Source organism: Papaver somniferum, chromosome 7 (genome assembly GCF_003573695.1).
Source record: "Papaver somniferum cultivar HN1 chromosome 7, ASM357369v1, whole genome shotgun sequence".
Classification (NCBI taxonomy): domain Eukaryota; kingdom Viridiplantae; phylum Streptophyta; class Magnoliopsida; order Ranunculales; family Papaveraceae; genus Papaver; species Papaver somniferum.
The window spans coordinates 237924356-237944243 of NC_039364.1; the positions used below are offsets into that span (position 1 = coordinate 237924356).

The 19888-nt window shown below is 37.3% G+C and overlaps 1 protein-coding gene across 1 annotated transcript; it reads right to left on the reverse strand.

The window, feature by feature from the left end:
* Positions 1–1046: 1046 nt before the first annotated feature.
* LOC113296208 lies at positions 1047–4400 on the reverse strand. The gene is made up of 7 exons (XM_026544533.1): positions 4342–4400; positions 3270–3378; positions 2562–3200; positions 2267–2488; positions 1679–2156; positions 1451–1579; positions 1047–1189 (listed from the first exon to the last, which is right to left on the reverse strand). Exons 1-7 carry the CDS (start codon positions 4398–4400, stop codon positions 1047–1049), a joined length of 1779 nt encoding a protein of 592 aa, XP_026400318.1.
* Positions 4401–19888: the final 15488 nt, after the last annotated feature.

The window sequence follows — 19888 nt, forward strand, 5'->3', positions numbered from 1 at the left end:
CAAACATGAATGTAACAGTCAGATCAATAAACAAGTTTGAAGATTCATTTTGTTCTCCAATCAGGAAAAGGCAAATATAAGTCCTTATAATAAGACCTTAATATAAGGTAACAAAATATATAAGAGAGGCATCCAACTTTGGCGTGCACCCTAGTTCGCATGACTCAAGGGAAGGCTACATTGACCCTGGAACTTGAGTCATGGAGATTTGGGGTGAAAAAAACGAAAAAGCCTATCTAGGAGAGGTGCCTTAAATTTTCAATCTAAGCTCATTGCCTTAGATTGAGAGACTAAGGTAAGAAAGTCTCTCCTAAGGAGTGCAGAAACTCGATCAGGGCGCCGAGGTACACGGTTGAGTCAAGAATGCTGGGGCGTTGGAGCCTACTTTTCCATTCTTGACAAGTCCTGACTATGATGCAGTCGGTCCGAAGATACCCCACTTAGGGTGCAGTCTCATAACCATAAGCCATATCGGTGGAGGGATAAGAGACTGCGAAAACAACTGGTTGTTGTATTACCGGATGGGAGGAGCCAACCTTAATCCGGTAGAGGTAAGATTCCTTGAAGGGGAAATCAAGGGGAAGATAAGGACGACACCCTCCATTAGGGATCTGAATTGTGTCAAAGACGACAATCTCATGGGGCTACTCATGTGAGTATTTAGGCCTATCACATTGTCACATCAATATATCCTGAAGAGGCAAAAATCCAAGATATGATAAGACAAGATCAAAGGGTTCTTACATTTAGGTGTAGCGACCGCCTGCGATCTTGTCGCACAAAAATAAATGATAAATAAAGGCAAGATAAGACCTTTACTTAGGAAGGCAACATAAGACCTTATGAGAAAAAATATATGTAAACTAATGTTGGTTTGCAGGGATAATAAAGATCCACAAAATTCGTTTACTTGTTTCTTACAAGAAATATAATAAGAGGCAAGTAGGGGAGTTAAAGTAAAATATATTATCTCTCTTGATTAAGAAATAAGTTCGAAATGTATCAAAATGTAAGAAGCAAATTCACATAATTAAGAAGTACGAAGATTAAGCATTGCTGGAGGAAACATCGCGTTCAGTTAAAGGCATTTCATCATCAATCTTGTGGCTTGGATTTGGGTCCTCAACTTCAACAGTAGCCTTAACAACAGAATCATCATTGCCAGATTTATTCTTCTCAGGTTGATCCTCTGATACAGAAGCATCAATATCATCTTCATGGTCTTTCTCATCATCACTTACAAATTCTTAGTCACTACCCGGTTCTGTATACTTCTCGTCTTCGCTTATATTAAGAGGAGGAACAGTTACTGGAGGAAGAGAGTTTCTCAGAAGGATTTGATTAACTAAAGTCCGAGCATTAACATGAGCCTTGCGAATAACTTCTTTCTCAATATTTCTGGCATTGATTTCTGCGAAATTTTGAAGATATGCGAACCGTCTTCACGCACGGTCTCGAGAAGCAGTAAGAGAAACCTCAAGATTTGTATAAGCAATCTCCATGTTTGCACGATCTTTGCGAACTTTACCCAGCTCAGATCTCAACTGAGATATTGTGAATTGATTCAACTTTTCGGACTCTGCAAAAAGTTAATATGGAATCATAATCTGAGAACAAAAGTTACCAAGAAATAAATAAAAAGTTTAGAAATCTAAGGCAGTTAACTCAGGCTGACTACCTTTGTAGAATTTAGAAAAGGCAAGAGTGTTATTCTTCATACTTTCCATAGCTTTATCGAAATCGTCACCAACGGAACCATTGAGACGAGATCGAATCTTCTTTTTATCAGCAGAGAGGGAATTATTCTTTTTCTTAAGGTCATCAAGAGAATGCTTCAGTTGATCATATTGTTCTTGAAGCTGGTTCATCTTCACAGTCAGGTTTATTTTACTTTGGATGATTTTATCGTTCTGGGTACTTAATTCCTTAAGTGATGCTTCGTATTGAAATTCTAGGGAACGAATGGCTTGTTCTATATCATCATTTACTTTCTGGAGAATTAAATACTGATGCGAAAACATTTCTTCTTTCTTTAGAAAATAATGTTTCTCCAAAGAAAGGGTATAGTTTTCTTCTGATAAGGATTGATGTCTTAAATCAGCACTATATAACAATTTAGACATATGAGAAATATTGGTATTTAATACTTCAATATCCTGATTAAGGTGATTATTTTCATGGGTTAGATTGTTAATCTGGTCAAGCGAATATGAATGTTGGTTATTTAATTGATCTAATTGAATCTGCAATGTCTCATTATTCGCACGAGTATCTTCTGCGAGGAATTGAAAGGTGAATCTCTCTGCAACTCGCTTCTGAGTTTTTGATTCTGGCTGCGAAGACTTTCAGAATCAAGAATTGCAACTTGGAGCTCTCCTTTTAGTCTACTAACATCCTTTTCTAAAAGGGTGTTCTTGTGTGAAAGTTCTAATGGAGAACAACTATATTTAAAACGTCCTTCAGCCAAAATCATTCGACGATGAGATTCCTAAGGAAGAAAGAAAGTAAGGACAGATAATAAGAATATTATAATCGAAAGAGCATATGCAAGAGGTACTTACCAAGACATCTAAAGCAGTATAGAAACTTGGATCGATTTGAGAATGGATTTCTTCTCTTGTAGCTTTATTGGAAGGAAATTCGCATAGAAGTTTACTTAAAAAAGAACATATGTGAACTTTGTGAGGATCACTAGTGGATGACTGAGTAGAGTTGATAATATCTAGTAAAGTTTGAGAAGCAAACTTTACACTGTTCAGAGCTTCCTTATCAAGTGAAAGGGATTCTAATAAGAAAGTGGAAGATGAAGAAGGGGAAACAGAAATAGAAGGAGAGGAAGTAGTAACATTCGCAGAACTGGGAATATCCAAATTACTTTGAGTGGTATCGGTGCTAATGGGCAAAGGAGAGTTCACAAAGGTTGAAACAGTTTGAATAACATCTAGGGCAAATGAAGAAGCGGGAGTGGAGGTACCCTGTAGACCTTGATTAGTAACAGTTTTCTCTTCGGGAGGAAAAATTTCATCAAGAGTAACAGAGACATTCGCATGAGAAGAAAAAATATTAGTTTGAATTGGAGATGGAGGAATGATCTCTGTGACACTAAATTCAGGAATGGAAAATTTTGATTTGAGAGTTGTGGGCTTGCGAACTCTTTTAGGTTTCAATCCTTTTCCTCCACCCATCTCACAATCGGAATCCTGCGAAAACAACGTAGATAAGAAATAGAGGCAACAATATTTTTTGATAAAAAAAAGAATACTTCTTACTCCTTTGTTGTGCGAAGCCTTCCTCTTGAGAGATTCTTTGTTCTGAATATCTGAAGAAGATTTAGGGTTGGAAACAATCACTTTAAGGTTGCTCGAAGAAGAACCTTTCCTGAAAACAGTAAGGGAGATAAATTAATCATAAAATCAACAATCGTGATTAAGATTAACAATTATGATTAACAATCATAATCAACGGAAGAAAAAGAGAATGATTATGATAGAATATACATATTTGGGATTTGGATCCATGAGAGTAATGGTGATAAAGCAAAGAAGAAGAAACTGTATCAGTAGTAATAGATGAAACAGAAGAAGAAACCCCGAAGAAAAAAAAGATATGAAAACAAAAGAAAGAAGAAGTTATTTCTCAGAAATAAATCAAATAAATAGAAAAGAGAGATGACCGGTTAGAGACAGGTTGTATCGGTAAAAAGCAGAAGAATCAACACGTGCAGAAAAAAATGCGGAAATTACGGAAGAATGTCGGTAAAACAAAATATAAAGAAATAAGCAAGTGCGATATTATTGGATGAAGATTTCTCATATCGCTCACTTTATGAAGAGAACGAAACGAGAAGAGGAAAAATGTAGGAGTGAAATATCGCACATTCATTATGTATGCGAAGTAAAGGTCATTTGTCTTAAGCGAGGATTATCACACCCGTTATAATTAGGATGACGTATTTAATGATGTTAGCATAGTCACGAGTAAAGTGTGATGATCTGTGCGAAGGAGTAAAGTGTGCGAGCTTGAATGTATATATACGAGCGATTGTAACGCACAGTGATTCTGAAAATAGGGGATCTATTAGATGTCATCCACTATGTCATATCCTATATAAGGGAAAGAAATTTGTGTATTAAAGAGAGATCTTTTTGAGAGTTAAGACTTGGAATTTAGGAGAGAGAAATATTGTTTGTTCTCCACGTTAGAACTTATCTCAATTCTTGTAATCATATCAAAATTTTTATGAATGAATATATGAAGTTTAAAATGATCACTTGAATAATTATTATATTTCATTAAGATGTGGTTGTAAGATTTCTTGTAACTACAATTATTCTTCCTTACGCATGAATAGCATGATCACGCATTCTCCCATTGTAGGATGGTGTTGTATTAACACTCATGTTGGAGCTTAATTGCGTGCTTTCACCTTATTTGCTACTACTTTCGGTTCGCTTGATGTGATGTTTTCTTCATCATTGTATATTTTGATCTCACATCAATCTCTAAATGTTTCTTGAAAATGTTAGTTCTCCGATGTCTGACATTTTAAGGTTCTGTGACATCTGTGTAGTTGGTCGGAGTTGAATCAGCCAGAGGCCAACAAGAGTGCAACACTATTTTCATAGACCTTGCGGGTGTTCATACTAGAAGATCCAAAGATAATCCACTGGTCGAGAAAGATACTACAGAAGCTAGTAGGTGATTGCGGCTAGTACTTATGAAATGTATATATAGTACATTAAATATGGAATAAACCAAATTCTTGTACTTTGTTTAACTTTTGCTTATTACTTTGTGTAATTACTGGAAACTCCAGGATCCATGAAGAGTTACTTGAGCTTAAAGTGGCATTTGAGCGGTGGATGGACAACAAAAGGCAGAAAAGCTCAGAGCTGGCGAGTTTTTTTGTGTGAGGTTATATTTATTAAATTACCTACTATTTTCCAGTCAACTATGTCCAGATCCTAGTTAGCAATTCAGGATACGGGTAGTAGTTCGGCACGGCATACATAGAAGAATTATACGGATTTGGATAGGTCAGATTCGGTCAAAAATTTGGTCAACGGTTCGTTGTTCGGGCATTAGTTCGGAACGGCATACGTACGTGCATATTCGTTTTATAATTGTGAGTTCGACACTTAAAATTCGGCTTACATATATGATAAATTGATAAGTGTTATGTCCTTATTACGAGACTAATTTCATTTGTACATAATTTATAAGATGAAAAAAACATTTTAGCGTCATTATTTAACATGAAGAAAACAATTTAATCGCATAAATGAATTATAAAACGAGTTTATAGACTTTTAAACAAAAATTAACACATAAAACACTGGTTAAACAACTAGTAATAGAAAATTTTAATTGAATAATTGTATTTAAATATAAAGTATATACAAAATCAAACAAAAACCAATCAACAAGACTCTGGTCAGAGAATTACCTATGGGAGAGCGAGGTTGGACGCGAACTAGGTTCGAAGTTCTAGTTCGAAAATATCATTCGGACTTGGTTAGTTCGGATACATTCGTGAATCATTCGTGAGGTCCACATAATCCGGGAACCAGGTTCGGAGTTCAAATAGTTCGGAAATATCATTCGAATTCGATCAGTTCGGATATGTTCGCGAATCATTCGGGAATGATAGGGAGAATTACTAACTAGAGTCCAGAGGTAGGAATTATATTTATTTTGGGGGGTGACTGATTAGTTATCAAGTCTCCGTACAAGTCTTCCTCTAGGTGGGAATAGCACCTCCCTTGTTTTAGGTAACGTGGCTGCTAGATGTGATAAATGGAGGTCAGAACTCGATTTATTTCACTACTATTCTTGTCTCGTATGTTTCCTTCTGGTACAGTAAATCTACTAGTATCGTCGCCTATGTTTCCTCTGGGTACAATAAAGACAACTGAAATACAACGCAGAGGCTGTATGAGAAGCCAATGTCCAGTGTCTCCATGTAGCTACCGTTATGAATTTTCCTCTCAAAAACTGTGTCCAGAGTTATTTATTTTGTTGTTGTGAAGCCTGTAACATATATCATGTAATGAGCTTTGGCAATGGGCTTTCTGTTTGAAATTTTGGGTCAAAAATTATTATGTGAGTGAAAATTGGTTTTGGAAGTGATTTTTTAGGGACCATGGTTTTTTGAGGGGACCATTATTTTATTAGGCCACCTTCCCTATAGTTATAAGGGGTGTCCTAAAGCATTGAAATGACTAACCTATCCTTAACCTAATTTAATTTAAAACCAACCCAATAACCACCTATATATATATATAACCACCACCTTCTCCCACCACCACCTCCCACTATCGCCGATTACCACCACCACCACCTCCGATTATCACCACCACCAACCACCGATTACCACCACCACTTCCCACCACCGCCGATTACCACCACCACCATCTCCGATTATCACCACCACCAACCACCGATTACCACCACCACCTCCGATTACCACCACCACCAACCACCACCACCACTATATATATATATATATATATAGCTTAATTTAAAACATTAACAAAGATATTCTCACAAACCCATTACTTGTCATTCGTTTTTGGTTGAATAAATGAGAAGTAATCATTAAAATGAGTTGAAATTGGAAGTTGCAGAGAGGTTTAACGGAGGGTTTTTATTTCAGAGAAAAGTTTGGTTATCAAGAATTAATTTTTTCTTAATCGAACCCAGAGTTCGGTTGATTCGCAAAAAAATACTTTTAACCGAACTCCTTGTATTAGAACAACACAAGTCCATAAGTTCGGTTCCTTCGCAAAATAAGGATATCACCGAACTTTAGTTTACGAAAATAATGAGAAGTCCACAAGTTCGGTTCGTTCGCAAAAATGTTAAGTTTTTTTTGTAACCGAACTCTACCTTTGAAACTTTGTAACCGAACTCTACCTAATTCGCCAAGAAATAAATTTCGTAATAACCGAACGTTCGCCTAATTGCATATATGCATATATAACCCAGTTTGGTTGATTCGCAAAATATGTTGAAGTTTGCGAACCAACCGAACTTCTAACACTAGGTTACTTTTAACCTGCAGTTCGGTTGGGAACTTGGTTGCGTTGAAGTTTGCGAACTAACCGAACACACAAGATGTACCCAAATAAATTGTTAAGTTCAAAGTTCGGTTACCTACCATCTTATCCTAGGTAACCGAACATTACACTGTACGACCAAAACCTCCATTAACGAGCGAGTTCGGTAACCTGCGTGTTTGGAAAACGTAACCGAACTACACTTTCAGGTGTGATCGTTTACATGTTCTTGACATATGGTAACCGAACTGGCCCAAATCTGCATACAAAATTTCATTTTTTTTGAAAGTTTGGAGCAATTCAACCAACATTATCTAAGTTTGAAGCCTACCTGGGTACCCAAATACCCTTCCTCCGGTTGTGGTTGGTAAAATCCATCGTTTTTCATGTTTTCCTCTTCATCTTCTCTAACTTTACTCTCTCAATAATTCTACTTCTTTAAAAAAAAAAACATCTGATTTTTTAATCTCACTAATTATGTTTAACTTAATCATCTCACTAATCATTACACTAACTATTATTAATACTAACTAATCATCACCCAAAATTAATCAGAAGGGTAATTTAGGTATTAATATAAATATCTAGATAAGGGGTGACCTAGATTTACTTCTAATGTCTTTACCCAAAATAAAATCATGGTCCCCAAAAAAACCACGGTCCCAAAAAATCGCTCTTAAATTTCAAGAGGTGTGTTTAAGAAAGGATTGAAATTAGTTTTGATGGCAGTTTAATTAACTGTTATGAGTTTGATCACAGGGGGTACAATGGCTGGTGTACCGTGTACATATGATTCTTTCCATAATCGCTTTGGATAAATATGGTTCCCATCATCGGAAGAAACATGTTTACTTGAAAATGGGGCTTTGGTGTACGAGAGTCCTGCGTAAAGTCAGGGGTATACGGAAGTAGGGTATGCTTCCCTTATGGCTGTGTAGTTTTGACTAACTATCAAAAATTTTTAATAGTTCGTAAGTGCCAATGCGCTTCAAGTGTGGGGGCTATGGATTCCATAGCATTTTGATCAAACCAGAATTTTCAATTGCCCAAAAGATTGAAATATTGATCATGACTTGGAGAGTCAAATGTAAATGAAAATCGAAGTTGTTCGATTGACTTGTTTGCAACAAATTGGGTTCAAAAACCAACTCCACCAATGAGACCCGGTGTGACTGTGAAATCAAGTTGACAATCAGAGATTCCTCAATAATGGGCACAGTTATAAAATGTGGGTGCCGGAGTAGACTAAGGTCTTAATAGCCTTTGAAAAGGGATGCACTCATAATGCGGGGTTCAAAGACTCCGAGACATTTCTCATAAATGGGTGACTATGAGAATCGGATCTCGATTTTGGCACCGATTTTGCTAAGGAAAAAGCAAAGTAGTGTTAGACAAACTGAAATTATATGATGAGTATCTAAAACCAGTAAGCCACAGGATTGTGGGGTTGGTCATATAATAAGAGTGTTATACTGATAAATTCATCAATATATGGGAAGCCTAAAATGGTGTTTGGTACATTCCTTCAAATACAAGGTCAACGAAATGCCATAAAGCAATTGCTCTCAAATGCGCGCATCTAAAAGAAATAGTGTTTGAGAATTGTGTCGAGTCGCGACAATGGATACGAATTCCAGAGAGAGCTTATAATTGCATTATCGAGGGGAATGGGCTTATAGCATTACTAAAGAGTAAGTTGCAGCGATAACCCAACCTAAGCGATTGGAGATCCCATGATCTAGGTTCAAAAGGGCAAACTAAGTTGTGACGAACTCGCCAGATAACACTGAAAGAGATTTTCTCTTTCCCATTCCTACGATAAGAGTCAGTGTTTCCTGTCACGTTAGAGGTTGAGATTTCCTCTTAATGATTCTTATAGCTTAGACTAACTAAGAAAAGTATGGCAGGATATTTTCATTTAGGAGATCACCTATATGAGTGAGAAGTGGGGCCACTTCTATGATAACTTTAAAAGCTAGGTTAATCTAGAGCACTCATAGAATTCCAAGAACGTTCAGGGCCGAAATGAACACAACCCAGAATTTAACGATTATAAGGAAATATAACGTGTGAGATTTATTTCACCACTACAACTTTATATAATTAAAGGCATCATCCTTCATTATATATCATCACCACAATATAGAGTGAATAAAATTACAGGCCGGAACATCAGGAAAATCATCTATTTCCTGATGAGTTTGCATCACAACAAGACATCATGGACCAGCCTGAAAACTTTCATCAAAACCCTCTTACAGAAGTTTCACTCGGTAGTTTCTTCTTCCACTACCCGTCTTCTTCTTTCGTCCTTTCCACCCAAACAAACAATCGGAACTCCATTCATATTGATAACCTCTATCTAGCCTCCAACGTTAACTTTAGGAGAGGCCCAACAAATAATTGTGTTCCTGTTTCCGATTTCGAGAAACGATTTCTCAAAATCACCAATTTTGAAACTCACAAACAGTTTTAATTGGTTCGAAAAGGGTGGCGTTTTGAAGTAAACGAAAAGACACAACTGTTCATACTTCGTCTCAAAGGTCATGTCCATGTTAATCCCAAACATAGATTAATGGTTACTATAGAACAAAGCAAAAACTTCTCTATTAATTCCGGCATAAACATCAAAATGAAATATTCAAATTGTAAAACAGAAATTATGCACAGTCATCTATCATTCTATTTTCCATGATTCATCCAATCAAGGAGCGATATGCAACCATCTACTGTGAGTACGTTTGCATGCATCACAAATACAGTTAATAAGATCCTAATGGGTGTCGGCAATACTTATGAAGAGCACAACCAGGGTATGGGTGTGTCATGTATCAACAGTAACATATATACATGTTATTCTAAAGCGAACAGTGATGAAATTGCTTGTCTCACGAAACCAAAACAGGAAGCATGTATTGTGTCCAAAGAAATAGATAAGAATGCTAAGTATGCCCAGATTTGTAAGTCTTTATCATAGAATATGCAAAACTCAATCTCATCAAGAAACGGGCATTTCTAAGAAACCGAAATACCAAGGAAAAAGGAATTGTCTTTAAGATAGATGACCGTGCATGTGGGGGATTGTTGAAATTTTGGGTCAAAAATTATTATGCGAGTGAAAATTGGTTTTGGAAGTTTAAACTCCAGGAGGTGTGTTTAAGGGTCATTCCTTTTCACCATAAGACACTTAGTGCACAAGTGTTATGGAGAGTCACCATTAGACATGGTGAGTCACCAATGGATGAAATGACACCTTGTAGAGTGACCATTGACTCTATATAAACTCATCTCCTAGTTTTATTTTAATATAAGTTGGAAGAGAACAAAACATTTTTGGAGTCAAGAGTCAGAGTCATTTAAGAGTACAATAATTGTTAACATTCGCTGGCCTAATAGTATTGTAGTGCTACTTACTATAAGGCGTGATCGTTGTATCTTGGAAGGAGACATCCGTAGAACCGTGAGCACCGTATGCGAGGATGAATTGTCTTTAAGGAAAGAGGATTACCTCGCCTCGATCAACCGATCCGATAAGTCTTTCTAACTCTTTCTATGTTAGTATTTTGTTTGTAGCATGAACATGATTTCCGAGAAACCGAAACCGCATATTATTTCCAACACCTTTTGATCTTAATTATCCATCTTTCACGCTCATTTTTAAGCCCTTTATCAGAAAGTTGTCTATATTTTTGAGGGCGCAGTCACCGGTGTCCGTACGAGCAGCGAAGTCTCAGTCGATTTCTCGATTAAGACAGGGCTCACCAGGGATCAGCCTTGAACCCATATATTTTCGATTTAGTGCTAGATCAAGTTACGAGAGAAATTCGGGGTGAGATCCCCTGGTGCATGCTCTTTGCAGATGATGTGGCGCTTATCGGCAATTCAAAGGAAGATGTAGAGGAAAAACTGGAATTGTGGCGCCAGACTCTAGAATCAAAGGGCTTCAAACTTAGTAGAACAAAAAACAAGTATCTGAAGTGCGATCTTAACGATCCCGGAAGAGTTGAAGGGGACATTCTGCTGGATGGACAACCTGTTCCAAGGAAAGAATCGTTTCGCTATCTAGGATTGCTACTCAAAAGTAACGGGGGAATCGAGGAGGATATCCGCCATCGAACTCAATCTGGCCGGGAGAAATGGCGTCGGGCTTTTGGCATCCTTTGTGACCGCAAAGTCCCGCTAAAGCTTAAAGGTAAGTTTTACAAATCAGTGATAAGGCCTGCCATGCTATATGTTGCGAATAAACAGTTGGGATACTTTGAGACTGAAAAGTACCAAGATGCGGATCCTGAGGTGGGCATGCGGACGTACGAGGCATGACCGTATCAGGAATGAGTACGTACGAAAGAAACTTATGGTAGCGCCAATTAAGGAGATGCTTGCACAACATCAGATGCGCCATAAAAGGCAACCCTGCAGTTTGTGAAAGGGGGAAATCCCCCTGTAGCGCTGCAGTAGGCAGGATTGTGAAGGAGAAACACCCAGTAGCTTCTGCAACCGGAACATGGTGTAAGTATATCCGCATTAATGGTCGAGAATTCGTAATCCCATTAACACGGTGATTACTGTCCATCTGGTCCAAAACAAAACAATCGCGACGCGGGTAGCGTCAAGTATTTTGCTTGCCGTAGTGCAAGTTGTGCAAGACTTGGACAGGCCGGCGTAAAACCTATGTTCGACCTTTTAGGAGATATTCTCTAACCGATCTGGTACTTGCTACTGGAAAAGGCTTAGGATTTGGATTTGGATCAGAGAGTTGTCGATGTTAGTAAAACTCGAAGGCAAAGTTAACAAAGCTGTTGCCCGTTATCCAAATGCTGCCATCCCAGACATGAAGTTCATGATAAAGTATGCTCATTCCGATGTTATACGTATACATGGAAAATTCTGCTGCATTTCGTGGTAAATTGTGGTGTCATTCAGATTCCGTCATCTTATCGTAAATAGATGATTTATTAACATGAACTAAGTGGTGGTACGTACTTCCATCAAAAAGGCCCTGCGTACTCTTTACAACAATGATCTGTATGATTTTTTTTCTTCTATTAATTGCTTTAGAAACTCTCATTTGCTCATTTGGGTCCTCCTAAGAAACCTTGATCAAAGTTCCTGTTGTGTCCCTCGACAGTTTCTGATCTCCCGAGAATTGATAATCCATTCTTGCATTATCTAAATTGAAGTGTGCGTAATGCCTTGTCGAAATTGCGACTGTGTGCAAATTCGGCTAAGTAGGTCCAGGGACCAGGATAAGTACTAACAAAAAATGCGAACTGTATATTCTTCTTGCCAAGGAAATAACAAGAGTGCGAAGGCAACAAAACAAACACAGAGTTGGAAGCAAAGTTGTTGCCTTGGCGTCCCCATTTGATGTCAGGCGTGCACAGTGTGCACCATGGACCTCTCTAAAGTCTAAACTAGTATTTTGGCCATTTTGGGAGGTTTTCGGAAGTGGGGTGGCCCTCTTCCTATCCCTCCTATACTGGGCAAACACTTAGGGATGAGTGAATCAGGGACAAAGCATACGCATGAATAGAGTGACCACTTCCAATACATACTTAAATTCCACCATCAAGATCCCAACGGTTCCTAATTTTGGGAACCCAACTTTTGTGTTGTTATTCCTTTTTCTAAAGCTAGTGCCTCTTAAGTCCGTAGGTGGAGTTGTTGACACAAAATTATTTGGAAGCCCAACCAAAAACTACCTGTTAACTGTCTTAAATTCTCGGTAGTTTTTCATGGCAGCATTACCATGCGAAATTGCGCCAGAATCTCAGGGAAAATTTTGTGGTGGGGAATTGGCATTTTCTACAAGGGTTTGAATTCGTTACGCCTCTGATTACTATTCAAACCACAGTTCTAAAGAAAAAGCATATCATTCACCCCTCTAATTAATTACCCGGAAATAGTCATTGCTTATTCACTAAGCAATGTCATTACACACTGTCTCTTAACATTTCCAAGCTTTTAAAAAGACCACATTTAGCCGTTTCTTTTACTCCACCAGAAAGATTTTCGAGATCATGTAGTAAAAGGTGAAGAACACTTTTGGTCAGCTGTGTTGAGTTAGGTGAAGACCAATTGTCAAACCGACATTGATACTAATTGACCCCATACGATCTTAATCCATGGGAGTTTAGTTTCCTAATCTAAAAGATAATGGTTTTATCACACAACTCAGTTTCATTTAGCTAGAGTTTTTCAGAGGAGTTTTAGTAGGGAAGATTGCATACCTTTTAGGGTTATGAATGCATGTTTTTATATGCTGTGAATTAGGGTCTTCTCCTCATTCCGAGGTAAATATGAATCCTATTAACTTGCCCTGCATGCCTCCTGGCATAAATCATATTAACTTTCCTTGCATGCCTCCTGGCATAAATTGCATTAATTTTCCCTGCATGCCTCCTGGAATATTCCAAAAACTTCCACTAAGGATATGGAATTAGCTAAGCAAAAGGATACAAAAGACCAATCCCAAGAGTTGGTACAATTGGGTAACCCTACTTGATATAGTTTTGAAAGTGGTAGTAAAGTTCGTTCAACTCGGATTGTGTGGACTCGATTTTAGACTCAAATTAAAATAGAAAACTTAAAAAGAAATTGTTATCAAGATTATAAAAAGCACTGAGACTCAGGATTCCACCAATCTCCAATTTTTATGTGATTTAATCTAGTCAGTAATTATGCAACTCTTTACGTTTGAAGTGATTCTAATATTCGCCTAGACAAGTAGATTCTCAAAACAATAGCTGTAAATCGAAAGCATGGACCATCAAAATACTTAACCTAAGCATGACCCATCAATTGAGAACACAACCACTTAATCAGAATCATAAATTCAATTTCAGTTCAGTGCAAATAATCATAAAAGAATTACAAAAATTAAATAAAATAAAATTTACCACATAATAATTGGAAAAATGGCTTTTTCCGTCGCCTCAGGAATGGGGTTTAGCTCCTCATATTAATCACTTGCTCAAAATATTTGTTCTTAGCCCAAAAGTTGATTAAAAGAATGAAAAACTATAAAACTGATTGTTTGCAACGGTGTAATGGCGTTGCAAAACAAAGGACTGACTGTTACAAAGAAGTTATTGTAGCAGCGTTTCAAATTTGAGACGCTGTTCTTATTTGCAACGTTTTCTCTTCAGCAGCAGCAGCAGCAGAAACTCGGGTTTTCCTGAAACTTGATCAATTCAGCTCTGTGGTGTTACAAACTCCTCTGCGACTGCTCCAATGACTTCATCCCCTTCCCTGGGACTCAAACACACCTTTTGTACTCCTCAGAAACCTAAAAATAGCGATTAAATTCCTCTTTTTCTTTTCGTGCAAGCCACGGAAATAATCTTCTCTGCCGACTTCCTTACGCGTTTCTAAGACTTCCAAATCATCCGAAAATCTTCCTTAGATAGAATCTCATCTTAGGAAACAATATCACGCCTTTAGTCTCCCTGAAATTCCTAAAATAATTCCATACAGTTTCCTTTTACAAGTCAACCTCTATTTTCTTCTTCCGGATTATTCAGCCCAATTTGATCGATTAAATCACCCATACCTGGCCTGTTTAGTTATATCACGTCCATCCCAACAAAAATCCGAGGTTGAATCTCCCTAAAACTTCTCAAAATTTTGATTTCTTAAACTGCAGGCTCGCTGGTTTTGTTTCCCGCCAAAACCAGAATTCAAATAATGAGGATGACCTCCCCTATCCTGTGCTGGTCTCCCTTTAGCAGCTGCCTGGAAATGGATGCCCCTTAGTAATTGGTTATCCCTTATCCATTTGAGGGGTCCAAATAGCAAGTGTCCTCCGGGGTGCCCCGCGCAACTTTTCGAGCGCATTTTTCCAAAAATGTTTATTGGCCAAAAATACCTATACACACATAAAACACCATAATAATTACAAAAATGAGCACTATCAATATATAGAATCGAGACAAATTAGACACAAAAATGTGTCTATCAAATACCCCCAAACTTATTATTTGTTAGTCCTCGAGCAAATCTAAAATAGAAAATAAAATCCTAACTCACCGACGCAGGCATCGTCGATTGCATTTAGCGTATGCAATAAGCCTTTAAACCCCTAAGTGTCCCTAGTGACGGAGTGTTGTCTCCGGAGGGCTTACAAGAGGTATACCCACAAAACCTTTACTCCAGACCTTAGTTATCTACGCAGAACCTTGGAAGGCACTAAAGAATCTCCTTGGTTGGCATACTTATTGACTACAGGAAGAAGTACCCAGATACGAAATTCCAATTGATGTACACGAGTTTGCACTCAAGCATACTAAAATTCATATAAAGTGACAGAGCTCTACTCAGATAGTCGCACTATGGACATCAATATCCGGAGTCAAAACTAATCACATGGATAGATCAAGAAGATGGAAATAGAAAAACATAGATGGTTTTGATGTTTACTAAGTGAACGGCGTTTCCCATATCTATCTGAAGGCCTCCGCCAAAATGAACCTATCCTAATGGATTGAGATACTTAGTCTAACTAATATCAACACAACTGGCATATACAAGGGAACCAGTGATCGATAATCCTAATTCTAGTTCAACACAACTGGCATATACAAGGGAACCAGTGGTCGACTTTATTCACTGATTTTTTTTTTTTGATCCGTTTGGTCTAATTGGTCTGGTCTTTTTTTTTTTTCTTTGTAACTCAATCACTCTAATTCACCCTAGCATTGGTAATAACTTGAATCGTGAGCCCCACTAAATCACTTAGAAATATATTTAAAAAGAAAAATAAAAACAGAAGTGAAAAGGACTCAACGAGATATGGCATAACTATCATGTTATTTCTAACACCTGAGATCTGTGCTTTTATGAATAGACTCTTTAGATGTTGCCATCTAATCAGATTGGTTCCTCAAATCCTACAATCAAAATGCTTCCATCCACTTAGATTGGTTAGTGTCATCCTTAATAGGCATAAATTTCTAGGCTCTGGAGTTAATTTATTGCAACTAAAAAGTTTCTCCCATACCCCCAAACTTAAATCTAACATTGTCCTCAATGTTCTAAAAATAAAATTAAAAGCATGAACAAGGAGAAGTTATTACCATTTGAGGCAAAGGAGATAAGGAAAGATATTAGCGTGTTGCATGAGATTGGGTTACCTCCCAAGAAGTGCTAAGTTTAACGTCTTCAACCAGACATAAGAAAGGATTAATCACCTCGTATCATAAAGTAATAGCCGAAATATCTGTGGGTCATCAAAACCAAATAGAGCTATCACAAGTAAAAGGAATCTGCAACATGCCAAGAAAATTAACAAATATAGCGTACCCTTGTCTAGTTTCCTATTTAAGATAACTACATCTAGTTGTGGTTCAGGTTCAGGCTCTATGAAAGGGTCTAGATAAAATATTTTCATGCGCTGGAATTCCTCAAAGCTAAGGTCCAGTTCAGGTATTAGAGTCTGTAAAAACTCAAGTAAAAACTTAGAAGCACATAATAATAACCTGAATAATTGTGGATCCTTAAAGTCAATCAGTTTTGACTCACACAGCTGACCACAATAAGAGTGGTGGTCTTCCTTAAACAAATATGTCGATCCTAATCTCTTAAAGTAATTAGGTTTAGTCTCAAAACTTAATAACTGACACATCTGAAAATTACACATTCCCACAATCGGTTGAAAAATATTTGGTGGGAAAACAAAGTCAATCTGGATATCATAGCCTGGGTAAACCACATCAACCAGAGGATGGGTTTCTAACAACTGAACTTCCTTATGGACATCACTAGGTTCAGGAAAACGTGTATGAAGATAATCTTGTAAAATGGTTGAGGCACATATGTCAAGTCCCAAGTGAGGGACCTTGCTAATAGTTAAAGCACATGGAGAATGATAATCACCCCCAAACTTAGAGTTTTCAGTGTCTCTAGAAAGACTAGTCACAACTTCCTCAATTTCTAGATCGTTGGAATCCTGAAAATAGTCAATTGTTTCTTCTAGGTTATACTCAAGTGGCGCATCCTCACTCATATTTAATAGTTGTACAAGTTCATTTTCTTCGTCTAAGACCATTGTTTCTAAATCGCTAGACTCTAAAACGGTATTCTCAGAATAAACTCGTTCCTCTAAACCATTATTGACTTCGTAATCAAAAGGAAATACTACATCATCTAAAGAAGTGGTATCTCTAATCAAATCCTCGTCCTTTTGAATAGGTGAATAATCATTAAAATTATCGGGATCTGGACCAGAAATAAAACTATCATCATAAAGTTCATTTGGAGTAACAAATTCCTGATCACTATGCCTATATATTTCAAATTCTTCATCAACACTATCCACATCATGATCATCATAATAACATGAAAATGGTTGAAACTCATCTAAACAAGTAGTGTTACTAATTTTATCCTCGTCATCTTGATTATGCAAATAACTATCCTCATTTTCAAGGGTACTATTGGAATCACTGTATTGGAAATTAAGATTATTTCGAGCAATTCTTTCGTTCGTCTCAGTTATCAGCTTGAAGGATTCCTCTATATAAAGTTATCTTTCGTCATAAACTAAGTTATTCATCTCAGCTAACTTACGTGTCGACTCCTATAATTTCCTGAGGGACTCTTCTAAAGGAGAAATATAAGAATTTTGCTCGTATGACCGGTGTGTGTGTGTGGATATTAATTGGGGTCATCAAGGTATGAGCCATAATCTTGAAAAGGCTGATGTTGCCAACCACTATTCACACTATGGTCAAAGTAGTAACGTCCATTTTGAAACTCAGTCGGATATTTGTTGTATTGGCTCTTGTAATACCAGTTCGACATTCTATTGCATGGGTGTGAGTTGTCACACAAAATAAAACCCACTGACAGGGGATTCGTGGGTGGATAGAGTTTTACCTCCCGTACCAGACGGGCGATGAACCGTTGAAGTCGACTCAAGCCACCGACTCCAATGTCAGTGTACGAACCCTAGGGGCCTAGACAGTATCGTAACTGTCGTCCTTCCCTGCAAACAGTTTATATTTAATCTTAACCCTTCGTTAGGGTTTAAAAATAATAATGTCCAAGTCCAAAATAAAGTCCAAAAAGTGTCCAAAAATAAAGAAAAATTAAACAAATAAAACCCTATTTACAGTTTCTAAAAATAAAACAAAATAACTATACACAAAATATTTTTCTTCACTCCTTTCTGATTCCTCTTTTCTTTCCTTCTTTGGCGATGCTTTCCTTTTATAACACTTTTTCTTTCCTTGTAGCTTAGCTCCAATCTGAAAAGAATCTAAAAATACCAAAGGCGTAAAAGAGAACAAAATTTTTAAAAGAAATAAAATAAATCTAAAACCTAAAACCAAATACAAATCCGCGTCGGCGGCGCCAAAAAATGATATAGTTTTGAAAGTGGTAGTAAAGTTCGTTCAAATCGGATTGTGTGGACTCGATTTTAGACGCAAATTAAAATAGAAAACTTAAAAAGAAATTGTTATCAAGATTATAAAAAGCACTGAGACTCAGGATTCCACAAATTTCCAATTTTTATGTGATTTAATCTAGTCAACAATTATGCAACTCTTTACGTTTGAAGTGATTCTAATATTCGCCTAGACAAGTAGATTCTCAAAACAATAGCTGTAAATCGAAAGCATGGACCATCAAAAGACTTAACCTAAGCATGACCCATCAATTGAGAACACAACCACTTAATCAGAATCATAAATTCAATTTCAGTTCAGTGCAAATAATCATAAAACAATTACAAAATTAAATTAAATAGAATGTACCACATAATAATTGGAAAAATGGCTTCCTCCGTCGCCTGAGCAATGGGGTTTAGCTCCTCATATTAATCACTTGCTCAAAATATTTGTTCTTAGCCCAAAAGTTGATTAAAAGAATGAAAAACTATAAAACTGATTGTTTGCAACGGTGTAATGGCGTTGCAAAACAAAGGACTGACTGTTACAAAGAAGTTATTGTAGCAGCGTTTCAAATTTGAGACGCTGTTCTTATTTGCAACGTTTTCTCTTCAGCAGCAGCAGCAGCAGAAACTCGGGTTTTCCTGAAACTTGATCAATTCAGCTCTGTGGTGTTACAAACTCCTCTGCGACTGCTCCAATGACTTCATCCCCTTCCCTGGGACTCAAACACACCTTTTATACTCCTCAGAAACCTAAAAATAGCGATTAAATTCCTCTTTTTCTTTTCGTGCAAGCCACGGCAATAATCTTCTCTGCCGACTTCCTTACGCGTTTCTAAGACTTCCAAATCATCCGAAAATCTTCCTTAGATAGAATCTCATCTTAGGAAACAATATCACGCCTTTAGTCTCCCTGAAATTCCTAAAATAATTCCATACAGTTTCCTTTTACAAGTCAACCTCTATTTTCTTCTTCCGGATTATTCAGCCCAATTTGATCGATTAAATCACTCATACCTGGCCTGTTTAGTTATATCACGTCCATCCCAACAAAAATCCGAGGTTGAATCTCCCTAAAACTTCTCAAAATTTTGATTTCTTAAACTGCAGGCTCGCTGGTTTTGTTTCCCGCCAAAACCAGAATTCAAATGATGAGGATGACCTCCCCCTATCCTGTGTTGGTCTCCCTTTAGCAGCTGCCTGGAAATGGATGCCCCTTAGTAATTGGTTACCCCTTGTCCATTTTAGGGGTCCGAATAGCAAGTGTCCTCCGGGGGTGCCCGCGCAACTTTTTTTGCACATTTTTCCAAAAAATGTTTATTGGCCAAAAATACCTACACACACATAAAACACCATAATAAGTACAAAAATGAGCACTATCAATATATAAAATTGAGATAAATTAGACACAAAAATGTGTCTATCACTACTCAATGGG